The 14,221-nt window shown below is 33.7% G+C and overlaps 1 protein-coding gene across 1 annotated transcript; it reads right to left on the minus strand.

Moving 5' to 3' along the window:
• Positions 1 to 326: 326 nt before the first annotated feature.
• On the minus strand, positions 327 to 6,478 carry LOC120326743 (uncharacterized). The gene is made up of 6 exons (XM_039393082.2): positions 6,072 to 6,478; positions 4,645 to 4,761; positions 3,981 to 4,146; positions 3,385 to 3,528; positions 2,368 to 2,499; positions 327 to 1,435 (listed from the first exon to the last, which is right to left on the minus strand). The coding sequence occupies exons 1-6, from the start codon at positions 6,390 to 6,392 to the stop codon at positions 966 to 968; spliced, it is 1,350 nt and encodes a 449-aa protein (XP_039249016.2). The 5' UTR covers positions 6,393 to 6,478; the 3' UTR covers positions 327 to 965.
• Positions 6,479 to 14,221: the final 7,743 nt, after the last annotated feature.

Consider the following 14,221-nt stretch of genomic DNA (forward strand, 5'->3'; position numbering starts at 1 on the left):
AATCCCAGTATGTTCACAATACATGCTCAACAAAGGGATGACACCCTGTGAAATAACCTCATCGGGCAATGAATGAAACAAGGGAAAACACAGTATTCTTGTAAAGGGAAAAGAATCAGTTTTGCGCTTAGCATGTTGGTTCCCTACAACTGCCTTGTGGCCCTCTTGGTGGGCGACGGGACCCCAGTTAGGAACCGCTCTTGTAGAGTTTACTAACAACTGCGCTAGACCGTCCATCGCCCATACAGCACTGGAAGTACCATTCCAAGACAAAAGTCGCCTGAGAAATATAGAAACCACCAAGATATAAATAAATCAAAACATACTTTGATATCACCACTTTATTTATATATTGAAAGAATCACTTGGAACAATTTAAATAAAAAGAAATTTACGCTTATTGTAAGGTTTATAATAGGAATTATGTAGTAGGCTAAGTCGTAAATTTCATTTTATAATAGGTCTAATTAAGGTAAACGAAACTGTTCATTTGGTACCACAGCAAGAAGAAAAAGTACGTACGTTAACACCTTTCCGTGAAGAAAAAATCTTCTAGGATTTGGTTATAGAAATATTTTGAAATATTGCACGCACTAAATAAAAGTATCTAGGAAATAATATAGAACAGAAAGAAGAAAATAAAACAGATTTGGAACTATCAAAGCATTTAAGAAACTTTATATTGTGTAAAATTTATGACGTCATATCGCTTATGACATCATCAAAATTTCAACCATAGTTGTTATGTACATATATGCTATTTTTATACCAATGTTATCATTATTAATTAACTGCTTAATTTTACACAATAACAATAAATTTAAACAAATTTTAGTTCACTTCCTATAAAGCAAAATGCACAATGCACATGAATAAATTAACAATTACAAATTATGACGTCGTATTTGTACGTAAGAATAATATAGTCGACGTCTTTGGCAAAGTATGCATAGAAGTCACAATACCTATACATCGAAATGATTGTCATAAAGGCTATGTCTGTTGTCCTTCACAGGTATTCGTGAATCGAGAGAAAGTGGAAACTTGGGGTCTGGTGTTGAATCTTTTACTTTAGATTCTGTGTCCGTCATGTTTTTATTTTCAGTATTTCCACTGCTGGTTTTGCAGACAACGTCATCTCCCCTATTATTATTGCTACTTTCGTTCTGAGAAGGTTTACTTGAAATCTCGCAGCTCGTCATTGCGTCGTTGTATATCGTAGACGAAGTTACTGTTCTTTTTATATTGGTACTATAAGTACATTTTCGTCTTGTAATCGCTATATTTTCTCCAAGAAAAAATAAGCACGCTGACACAATTTGTATTACGTGCATGAGAGCGTTATGGTTGAATGAATCCGGTAGAGGGCATCCGAGCTCACTATAAGCATTGTCCGAATCAGCGCATTTCGATTTCAAAAAGTGATTGGTTGCCCCTAAAATATAAATTAATATGATAAGTTTGCAATGCACAAACAAAATTGTAAACACTAAAGCAACTTAGTCAGTATTGACATCTGTTGTTGCATGGTGAGATTATTTTTATTTTATGAGAAGCTCATTCACGCCTTTTTATTCAAACTAGGCCCTTTGCGAAGAGACACTGGCATCTGACTATATGTACGGACCTACTATGAAATACTGATGCTACAAATACTAATACCAAGTTGCAAGCGTAGTATTGTCCAAGAAAAGCAATTTTCTCTTCAATAGTGACAAATTGAACAAAAACTACTGAGTGAAGCAATGCATTTCTTCTATATAAGTCTTTTTTGCTATTTGATTGATCATTTAAAAATAGCAATGCTTTGTTGCTATGGGAATGGCAAATGATAATTACCTAAAAAGGTCACAATATGCGTGTTTTGACAGTTTATTCTAGTCCTGTTTATCATTTGATAGAACATTAAAAAATTAGCAATGGTCGTTTGCTATTGAAATGGTGATTATTGATTACTTAAAATGATCACAATGTGCATGCATTGACAATTTATTTGAGTTCTTTTTAGCATTTGATAAACATTTTATAATAGCAATGCTGTTTTGGTGTTAAAACGCTATCATTCATCACTTTGATAAGGTCACAGTGTGCGTATTTGACAATTTATTCAAAGTCATAAATGTCATATTGCGTCTCCATTTTGAAGAAATTACTATACCCCGCATGTAGTATTTATATTTCAGAGTACGTATTCCTGTTAAAACTTGACGTAAAACGTTTTCAATAAATAGGGCATCGTTCAAGTTAATTCAATCCGACTTACGGTTTGCATAATTAGTCCTCCATCAAAAATATATTTTTTTTTGTGAGTATATTCGTTTAGGAGTATATTAAGATACCAAAAATGAGATTTTATATGAAATTTACCTGCAATGACAAAAGTCCATGGAGCTATGCACTTCACAGCTAATTCAAATCTTCTGTACGTGATGTCATCCTCTTCGGCGTAACCGGATATAACGTTGCAACAAGAAAATTTACTTTCTTTTGAATTGTTTTCTAAAGCAAAGAATATTATATTTCAATGTTCGTGTTTGGTATATATAACAGAATTTTTCGTATTTTATCAAAAATTGTTTTCTGGAATAAATATAGATTTCATGGATTTGGTGGAGGTTGTTAGTATTTCACGGTAAATTTCAATCAGAAAACGATTTGCATGTTGGAAGTAAGACTCTGAATAGTTCAGGTTGCAGAGCCAATATTGAATAATGTTCTATACCAAAAATATTGAATTTGTATTAATAGTTTCAGAATTATCAGTCTCGATTCTGTAATCGATTCTGTTTCTACTGAGACAAAAGACTCTAATACGTAGCTGCTATAGTTTTACGAGAGATAAATCGGCATCAAATCAGTCAGTAAGTAGTTTATTTTTTCACATATCGAAAGTGTAAAGTATACATACAGTTAAAAAACAATGGGAATGTAAAATAAATTGAAACTTGAAGGTACACGCGATAAACCAGTAATGGTTACAAGGCAGTGTCGCCTATGTGAGAAAGTCTAAAATAGAATTATGCCACGGTGGTTTGCTACATACATTATTAATGAGGTGGCGAAAATGTTTCGAATACGTAATCTTCGAACTTTAAATTGGTAGGTGCTAGGGTGTATCTAACTACTAGATCTGTGTTTAACAACCGTGGTTCCGCGGAATACAATACCAAACGGATCATTGAAGAGTGACCAATATCGCAACATTCAACTTTAATCTTTATACGAGTGTTTTTGACTGTATGCTAATAGTGCTTCTGTGACGAGCTCAATAGCAGCACATCAAGGGTTTCACATGGTTAAAAATGTTGAGAAGCACCGTGTTAGACCATGGCGACTCATTGATACGAGTTACCAAAATAATAGTACAGAATGTTATGTACATACCCGAAAAACTCTTGCTTTCTAAGGAGTGTGATGGCGATTGTTTTTCATCGTAGTCGTCCGAATTCGAGCAAGAATTCTTCCTGCACCCATGGCATGAATGACGAATAACAACAATAATCATTGCTATCCCGTAAACAACAACAACTAAAAAGAGAAATAAGACATTATATTTTGCAGACCCAACCAAATAACAACATGAAATTGACACAAAACAGATTCCCTCCCAGTCTAACTCAAACAAAAACAAAACTTATTAGGACTCAACTTGATATCAAATAGACACACAAAGAAGTTTTAATTCTTGTTCTTTTTCGTGAATCAAACAATAGGGGAATTCGCATTGACTAAACTATTGTTTACATCTTACTTTGCTTTCCTGTTTCAAAATGCACTGACCGGAATTAATATATGAACACCTTATTTTTCATTTTGAATTGTTTTTTTTAAATAATCCCCTTTTACAAAAAATAAAACAATGCATCCTATCTTGGAATTTGTTACATGTAACCTATAATCGCGTTCCTGATTCACTCAGTAAATGCAGAATTTGTTCCTTTTAATGAGCTAACCTTGACAAAATAAGTTTTCGAATTTACCTCCGAATGTCACAATGAAACTCTGTCTTATACTGAAAGGATCCTCCACCATTCCAGTCAATGGGAGGTAATTGATTCCAAAGAAGCATATAACTGCTGCTGATATAACGAGGTAGAAGATGATTCGTATGATGCGAGGTATTCGACAAATCTCTTCCTCCGTGAACTATGAAAGAAATAAAATATTGAATGGTTGAAAAGGGCTCCAACCCATTTTTGAAATGGGTTTGATATTGGGTTCACATACACGAAAAAAACAGATTGAAGTAAGAATTGAAAAAAACTTTTTCTTCATTGTAATTTTGTATTACCACTGGTCGTATTCGGGTAACATTCAAATGTACATAGGTAAATGTGTGAGATATTTTAATGTAAATTTACCCAAAGTATAGCCACATTCCCACATAGAAGGGCAATATTCTAGATAGAAAACATAACTTTTGTGCAAAGCGACTCAGATTACGGAAACTTTTGGGTACAATCATACGCAGACAGAAGGTTGAGTGTTAATAATATTTCTCTCATTTTTGCAGAAGTAATAAAGATATTTAGGTTATTTTGGTTTCCTCTGAAAATAGATTTATCATATTCATATACTCATTTCCCAAATTAAAATCGCTAGGGTAGGTGTTATAGGATGAATTTACACTTTAAGTAGACTTACCATTTGTTCTATCATGATCAGTAGGCTTAAACATGTTATAGCTGAAAACGAAGAGCCGACTCTCCATACGATCAACCAGTCCCATAGATTGTTAACGTCACCATCGTATGGTTCAACCTAATAAAAAAAATGTGAGCAACTGTTGCGATAGTTCAAAACCCAACTTTAACTCAAAATCACGCACCTTTTTGAATGGCTCGTGCATGCCTGTATTTTAGGGGTTTCTCACCAGTCTGTCGCTTGACCATGACACGTTAGTTTCTAAAACATTTCATCGGCTTTTCATTCCATACTACTATTTAAATGACTTTCTCAGTCTCAGCGAAATAAACCAAAATAAAAAGTTTCAAGAAACTTTGCTGGTACCAAATAACCCATGAATGTCTGTGCAATCACCTGAGTGTTCCTCAATCAAAATATTAATCTACAATTATTTCCCATAATCTATGATGTCATATTGAAACAATTACAAATATGAAAAAATACGCTGTTATTTTTACAGAGCCAATGACGCAATGTTGATGAAATCAATGACATTAAGCCCATTTAACCTACGTTATTTATACAAAATACGGTTCCATTACATTTGAACCCACGTACATTTGAACCCATGACAATTGCACCTGTATGCTATTGCACCTATGGAATTTGTTTTGTTTCACGGATAGTTAAACCCATACTCACCCTAACCCATGGGTTTTGGCACCCGCATATAGATTGAACCCGTGGATATACGCATGGGTTCAAATGTACATGGGTTCAAATGTACGGTCACCACAAAATACACTTGTAACAATCGTAATAGTTTATGGCTGTTTTTCGGCTAAATATTTTTTTATGATTCCTACTACCCACGGGAAGGAGAAAAGTCGAAAACAACAATATAAACACGCGTCATGCTATTGCATTTGTTCGTCGACCCCGAACCATCAGTTATCATCAGTTACATATGAAAATCATTTAGGTTTCGAGGCTAAATTCATAAATATCATATCTCTAAAATTTACTGGAATATATTGTATTGTTTCTTTGTATATTCTACAGTATCTTTGACTTGCTAAATGTGATTAAATTCCATTACGTAGAAAGAGTATATAAAGTACTAATTATATATGAAAAGTTACATATGGGTAAAACACAAAACATTCTCAGATTTGTATTATTCTTCAACTTAGACAATGAATTCATAATTGGCTATAGAAATTGAAAACTTCATGTAGAACTTTATAATTGTTTTTTTTATTAATTTACAAATTTTGAAACACAGTAGAAACAGCTTTGTAATATGTTTTTACTTTACAGATGAATTGGTTTAGAAATTAATGCGTGGTGGTTGAATTCAGAAAGAATGTAAAAATAGTGCAAATTTTTTTTATCGAATTTATATTTCACTTGCCCAGTAAGATATAAAACTGAGTCAAACTCACCGTTTGCAAGAACTGATGTGTTAAGCCTCCGAGCAACATCATCACAAAGTTAGAAAACCCGAACAGAATCATAGCATAAGTTGTCATATTAATAGCAGTTGATTTTTCTTTTGGCCAGTTCCATGGCAACCAGTTTGAAATTTTACAACACGATGACGTCATACGTTGTTCTGACGTCATCAATCTTCTTTCACGACATATTCGTATGATTAGTTGTATGCAGAGTAGAAAACAAACCCCAGAGTAGACATAATCGGTAACGTAAGTCCCGATGTGATCGTCAACTCCTCGATGGTAAAGTAATTTGCGCATCGGATGCATAATGCCGATTTATTATTTCATATTTTACAATTCAATATATTTATGATTTATAAGTTAAGTATGTTGGTTCCTGTAAAATTTATAGAGTGCATTGTTATTCATATATTCCGTTTTACCCTGATTTTAAGGGACTATTAACAACTAGTCTGAGTGATCAATGGTATTCCATTCTACAAAGTTTGGTTGCCAAATTTCCTCTCTTCTAGTTTTTTTTCCTTAACAATATAATCTTTTAGCGCTCGAAATATCTCCTATTATAGCTTAATATATTATAGAGTAGCTATATTGGCATATGTTATTTACAACCCCTACATGACTATGCCATCCAAAAACCACGTCACTCCGGCGTCACATCACGTCATAGAGCTTGTCGAAGTATAGCTACGATCGCCCGAAATGACATCTTCGCCGCCGATAATTGCTTTTTTTCGTAACAATATAATCTTGAAGCGCTTCAAGTATCTCTTTATTATATATTTATTGGCTTTTGTGTCTCAGGAATATATCTATGAATAGCTTTCACTCATTCAAATCCAATTAGACATTAGGAAATTGTAAATCCTTCATCAGTAATGTTACCATTTTCCGTTAGCATGCCTATTTGAGACACCAGTTCCGAACAGCACATATCATAGTCTCCTTCTATATGCTTATGGACCTAGCTTAGCCCTCTGTGCGCCCATGTAGCCGCGGTAAAAGAAATAGCAAAGATAAAATTGCCACATATATACTCACCAGTTCTGAACAGCATAACTATTATATGCTGTATTATTATAGTCTACATAAAATATAATCATTATTTCTGTCATAACCTGGCTTAGCCCTCCGTGCGCCTACGCAGCCGCAGTGGAATAACAATCACAGATAAAATTGCTATATACATATATTGTCATATAGGCTATATCGGGAATGTTACCATTTTCCATTGGCATGCCTATTTGAGACCAATTCTAAATAGCACGTTTTATAGTCTATGTACAATATATTCATTCTATCTGCTTATTACGCTGACTTAGCCCTCCGTGCGCCTACATAGCCGCAGTAAAATACCCAGCACAGGTAACAAAAATAGCCATATATATATATATATATATATGCAATCAGTGAAACACAGCTTAGCACCAGTTCTGAACAGCAGATATTGTGGTTCACATACAACATACTCATTCTACCTGCTTCCCTTGTTAGGCGTCTGTGCGCTAACGTAGTCGCAGCAAAATAAAAAGCACTGTTAAAATTGCACTGTTATATATATATATATGCAATAGATGAAATATAGTTCAGCTTTTAAAAACTGTCATTATGTGTGCGTAATCATAAATAAGAATATTTCTTTTGATGTTTAAATCAATATTTATTTTCCAGAGCTTAAAGCAATATAATCCGATTTTCATGGCCATCATCCAATAAATCAAGCTTATTTTAATGAGAATAATTGCACATAATTGCACACTTTAGAATAATCTTTCTCATTTTCGTAATTACTTAAATGGTGTTGAGCGTAGGTCAATTTATGGTATTATAAAAGCATTATACACTTAAATTTCACTCAGCGCCACTGAATGACTTCAATTTGAAAAGTAGAATTTATGGTACTGCTGTAGTGTGTGTACCAGGTTAGAGTTATGCCATAATTTCATTCCAATTTTCCTCATTTTAGTTATATTACGAATTCGGGGACTGTATGTGTTAGCAAAGTGAATATACCCCCTGCCCATAGGTTTCAGTCCCTTTACACAACTAGATGTAAAATATGCGAACAAAATTAGTTACCTCCATATTGGTACACATACTTCTAGAGCGCCGAATTTATAATATATGTAACGAACTCACTCTGAATGTTTGCAGAAAAATCTTGTTCAGTGATGCATGGCTTGGTACTTGCCAGATTATCGACAGCATGGAATATGCGGTATGGTTTACATCAAACGCAGGCTGCCCATACACGATTATTTTAATATATGGAGTATATATTGAATATGTTGCCAGAAGAGTTTTAATTAGACCAGCCGATTTGAAAAATAGTTAATTAATAATAATAAAATAGGAATTTATTTTTGTTTGAGATGAGATAGATGCATAACGGTTGAAGTCCACAGGGAGATTTTTGCGGAAATAAAATCCGTGGTTTTCGAATAAGCCCCTAATTTGTATTGGGCAGTACTTATACTAGCAAAATACAATTTATGCCCTAACGAAATATATATAGGGTGTCCAAAAAATTTCGTCCGCTTTTATTGTAACACCAATTAAATATTTCTTTGTCTTTGTACCTTTTTTGCTTGTAGTTGGCATTTATCATGCGATATAATTTATTTAAACTTACAATTGTTATTACTTTAAAATCGGACAAAATTTTTTGGACTGCTTGTATATATGTATCAAAACTTATATATACGACTTATACCTATACAACAAAAACTTAAGAATCACCTTCTGGTACCTAACAAACTCGAAATACGTTAAATCTAATCATATTACTAAAACGAAGCAAAACAAGCCTTCCACATTTTTAAACCAAACCAACAGACTTGTATTTCGAGACGCGAGGTCAGACTGTTCGCTGGCTAAGCTCAAATAAATGTTTGAGAAGCAAACAAACAAAATATGCCTGTCGGCTAAATTTTAAAATAGAAATATGCGAAAACGAATGCTTGATTGAGTGACAATAAATCAGCTTCGGGGGAATTAGGAGATATTATCATACACAGGTGCAACTAACAAATTTCGAGGTAAACGTTCCGTCTGCCGTCGATTATTTCAGCTAGTGGTTACCGCCGTGTTTCACAATCGATAACAGTTTGCGGTGGATCCGAATTACGTTTTCCTATTAAGTATATGCGCAACTGCTAAGAAGAAATAGGAATAAGCTCAATTCTCACAAGTTGGTCAATCACTTGTATCAAGAGCTTTTTGAAAAAACTAAAAACTCGTTTGCATGTGAAAGGGAAAAAAATTATGAAAAAAGTTCGCTGCAGTCCATGTTTTCGTTACCCTCTGTGCTGATCATATATTAATCGCTTATATTATGTAATATTAAAATATCTCATTATCAACATTTTTCGTGTGCTCCTCAAGTGTTTTTTTGAACTATTTGACTTTCTTTTATATCAAATGTTAATCCTACATAAGACATTTTCTGGAACTAGATAGAGAAAATCTTGGTAAGACGACAAGATACGTTGAATAATAAAATCACCATTTTTAAATAGCAATAATATTTCATGACTAGATTCCTTAGACATCTTACACCGACAGCTGTTTGATTTCTATCTGACAATCTGTCTACCAAGCTCCACTTATTGGCGCCAGATCCTACTTTTCGTAATGCATCTTCGGCGCCACGAGTTGTCTCGTAGTCAATTGGAAGATTACATTATATGCATTGATACACGTAAAAAGACGACATAGCAGATCATGTCTAACGTTTGTGGCCTAAAGTCTAAACTATTTTAGTCTTCCTTCATATTGTGAAGGTGTCCATGATAAGAAGATGGAAAACAGTGCATAAATATATGGATATCGCTACTGTTACATATAGCCATAAATAAGAACAGTGACTTGTTAAAAGTGATAGACGGGCATAGCCAGACCGTCTTTGGTGGAATTTTTTAAAAAAGGGTAAAATTTGGAGTAACAAGTGGCTTCGTATAGGTGCCTACGCTTTCATTTTTGAATATTGACGATAAAATTATCCCGAGAGAAACATTTTAACATTTTTTTGAAACGATCAATTTGACCACTTCTCGTTAAAAAATCATTTGCAAACAGAAGCATTAGGTAAAAATCCAGCTGCAACTTGATTTGACGCTACAACGATGTCAATAGATATCGGCTGACTAATCAGTATTCAGACCTACTCTCCGATGCAAATAAATAATAGTTGGTACTCGAGCAATTTACACAAAACGGTCATATATTGTTTCACTATTCTATTAAATGACAAAACCATTTTGCTAATTACTTCCTCGGGACTTGTAATTTAGTATCAATTTGCAGGTGAAATTCCAGAACTCAGGAAGTACATTGCGCCAACCGAGTGATAGATACCTTTAAGTTTTGCTGCCAACAATTTAATTGCACGAACGAATTAAAAGAGGTGTCTGTTACCAGCATTCCATTATTTATATAGATCTAGAAATTGGTTTCAGTCAGGTTTATTCGTAGTAAATACATGCAAATGATAAGGAGGAAACGTCGTAGGTTTTGTCGATGTTTTGAATGATATTTCTCTGATGATGTTTGTATGAACACATTCAAAACGTTACCAAAACTTACTTATATTGCTTTCTTTCTACCAGCTAGCTTGGTATTTATCAATTCAGCATAAAGGATTTGTTGCAAACTAGTTTGAAGGTTTCTTCACCTCATTTTTTTTTGGAAACTTTTCAAATGCTGTGGTCCTGATGCATTTGAATGAACACATTCAAAACGTTACCAAAACTTACTTACATCGCTTTCTCTTTACCAACGAGGCCAAGTTTTAATAATTCATCATAAAGGATTTCTTGTAGACTAATTTGAAGGTTTCATTGCCTCATTTTCTTTTTAGAAATTTAAAAAAAACTCTGAAATCTTCACAAGAAAATCCAGTAAAATATCACTCATAAAAATACTAATAAACTAGGTTTTTTATCACAAAGTACTTGGTACTTGACCTATCTCGACCGACTAAAACCGTAAACAATAAGATCAATGAAACAAACCGAATTCAACCTCTAATTTTATAATTAAGATGTTCGAAACCTTTGAACTCTTTACTCTTGTTCCGAAACAAAGTATTAGGGTTATTTTAGGACACAATTATACAACTTTTAGGACATAATTTAGGTATTATATAAATATATTGCAAACTGAGTACTTGACCGTAACTAAAGCGATGCCAAATTAATTCAATCAATAACATAAAATTTCTATAGCGCTTGATTGACTCCAGGTATTATTATATTATTATATTTTTTACGCCGTGATTATTTGTTTTTTTTTCTCTGCTCTCTATAAATACGGTAGTGTGGTTTCCATATCATGCTCTGATGCAGTTTCATTCTATATAGAAATTAGATCGTTTTGCTGACACCGGTTGTGTTTTATTTATCTTCGACATAAAATTTCTGTTTCTCAATTTACGCTCAGATGAAATGTAGATAAACATCTGATATAAAACTCTCATCGTTTAATGATATGGTAAAACAAAGTATGGCATCGAAAGCCGTTCTGAACGCTATAATCTAATTAAGCAATTATCACACATGTAACTTGACATCTAAAAGTACCAGACAGAGATATCGACATGTGGTTTGGAACTGTTCAAAACATTTGTCGATGTTGCATTGTGAATTACACAATGATGTAATTGTTACAAGAAGAGTTCAATTTGGTGCCAATACTTCTGCAGCCACACATTTCGTGATGTAGCAAATCCCAATCCCACGATTTTACTCCAACCAAAATTGTTGCTCGTTTATTGCTCACGTAGTAGGCCTGACGATCGTTTTGTAAAGTGTTGACGTCATCGTGAAAAAATCGCATTTTTCTTCCAAGAATTGTTACTGGTTTATGTTCTAATCATAAACACCCAAAATTTGAGCGTTTGGCGTTTTATAGGCTATATTATCAAATGCAAAAGTGAATAGTTTTCTACTATTTCTCATCATTCCACAAATCAAGCTCTATATTCTGCCCTGTTATCAAACTACACTTAAATCTTACGAACCAAGGCTGATAAAAATTGAATTTTACTTACTTTTTAACACCCTTAATTTATAAATTATTCTCAAACTCCTTTTTGAGTAAAACACGGAAAATGCACCAACTACACACGAATGAAACTACTATTTGAAATGACTCTTTTACAAACCACCATTGAAAGTAAGATGTTTCAATGAGCAAACAATATTTCAATTTTCTCCTTTTATAGAATGTACTTAATCAACATACAATTCAATAAAATACCGTGACGTTTTTTAATGTCTAAATAAATACTTGCCATTCATGAAGTATTTAATTAGGGTGTGTCTCGTGGTCTGCATGAATTACAATCATGCTCATTGATAAATGTAGTTATTAACATTACGTGTGCCATTTAATTGAGTTACTAAAGGTATTTTCCTTATCTATACCACTTGAACAACGAACTGGTATTTTTTTTAAATTACTTTTGGAAACTAAAATAATTTTTTCCGAGATCTGGTTTGAATCGTACTTGTTTGTGCATAGGTTAGATTAGGCAAATGAGAATTTTTTTTCGAAACCTATCGATAGCATACTTAAGAGTAAAATGGTCAGAGAATGTGCAGTAAATATGAATATATATATGAGTTTTTTGAATACTATTCATTTTTTGAAAATGGTTTATATTAGGATGTTATTTTCAGATCAATCGTGAATTGAACATTGGCTTGAATTCAGTTCGGCAAACAGGCAAGTATTCTTGTAATACTTTCGTATAACGGATTGGCATTTGGATATAGAAATATGCCGCGTCAACAAATCTCTTCTGCGGCAAAAATACAAACATTTCACTCCCACTGTTTGCAAAAAATAATTCCGATAAAATGGCATGGCGACAGATACTAATTGGTTGATATCTTACTACTTTTTTATAATCCCACGCAACCGGAAAAGCATTTTTTATTTTCACTTCAACTATGCAATCTACTGAGTGCCAAAGTGATAGATCGATAACATCGTGAATTCATGATGGCAATACGTTAAATACATTTAGTCTTTGTAGTGTTCTCAATATCTAAGTTTAAATAAAAACTAAAATCCGCGGCGCTAGAGAACTTCGACTTCGGCTTATAATGACCGACAAACCAAGCAATGATGAATTTCAAATCCCGAGAAACGAGGCGTGAGAATAGTAGGTCTTCAGTTCGAATGATAAAAAATTAACTAGGTAACTGTTCCTATACCATAAGTAGACTAACAAGTAAGAATGCGAGTGACCATAGTTTACATAAATGGATGCTCTTTTTCCTTATGGATAACGACGAAGAAATATCCTTCGATCTACGTTCTGCTTAAAAACTGCTAATATCCTCGACGCTAAAGAACTTCGACTGCGGCTTTCAATACCCATAACAAAACGGGTAAACGAAACATGGTAAGTAGAACACGCATTTACTACGCATTTTAAAAATTCAACTGAAATAATTTTTGCTATACTTTATGCAGACAGACTAGTAAGCGTGCGAGAAACGGTAGTTTATCATGGGTTCTGCTTAAAAATTGCTACTATCCTGGGTACTAAAGAAATTCTACTACGGTTATCAACGCCCAAGCAATGAATTTCAGGACACGAGATGTGACCCACGGTGAATAAGATACCTGTTTTGTCCGCATTTTGAAAGATTAACCATGCATTTATTCCGAAACCCTATAACAGACTTACTATATATAGTAAGCGTGCTAGAGGCGGTAGTTACTAAATAAATCATAGGTTCACTTTTCGATGATAAAAAAATAATCTCACTCCATGTATTAAGCTGGTTCCTCAACACCTGCGTTCAATTCGTCAGAGAAGCCAGGTAGAAAGTACAAAGATACTAAGGCTTGGCCATCGCGATTTGTCAGTTTGTAATAATAATTCCTTTCCTCTCTCGGGACTAAAAAAGAAATAAAATTCTTCCATTTCCTGTCCTGCGAGCATGGCTTGTTATTGTCACAAATCTAATAACTGAATTTTTCTATCAAGTCTCAAACTGGCCTTTTAACCTGATAGCACTGCGGTTAAGTAGGACAGTTCCCATAAGGATAATATAGCGCTGATGTTTATGTAAATTTGTTTCATGTCTGATTGAAATTTATATTCGCCATGAAGATTGTTC

This window comes from Styela clava, chromosome 4, assembly GCF_964204865.1.
Source record: "Styela clava chromosome 4, kaStyClav1.hap1.2, whole genome shotgun sequence".
NCBI classification, from domain to species: Eukaryota; Metazoa; Chordata; class Ascidiacea; order Stolidobranchia; family Styelidae; genus Styela; species Styela clava.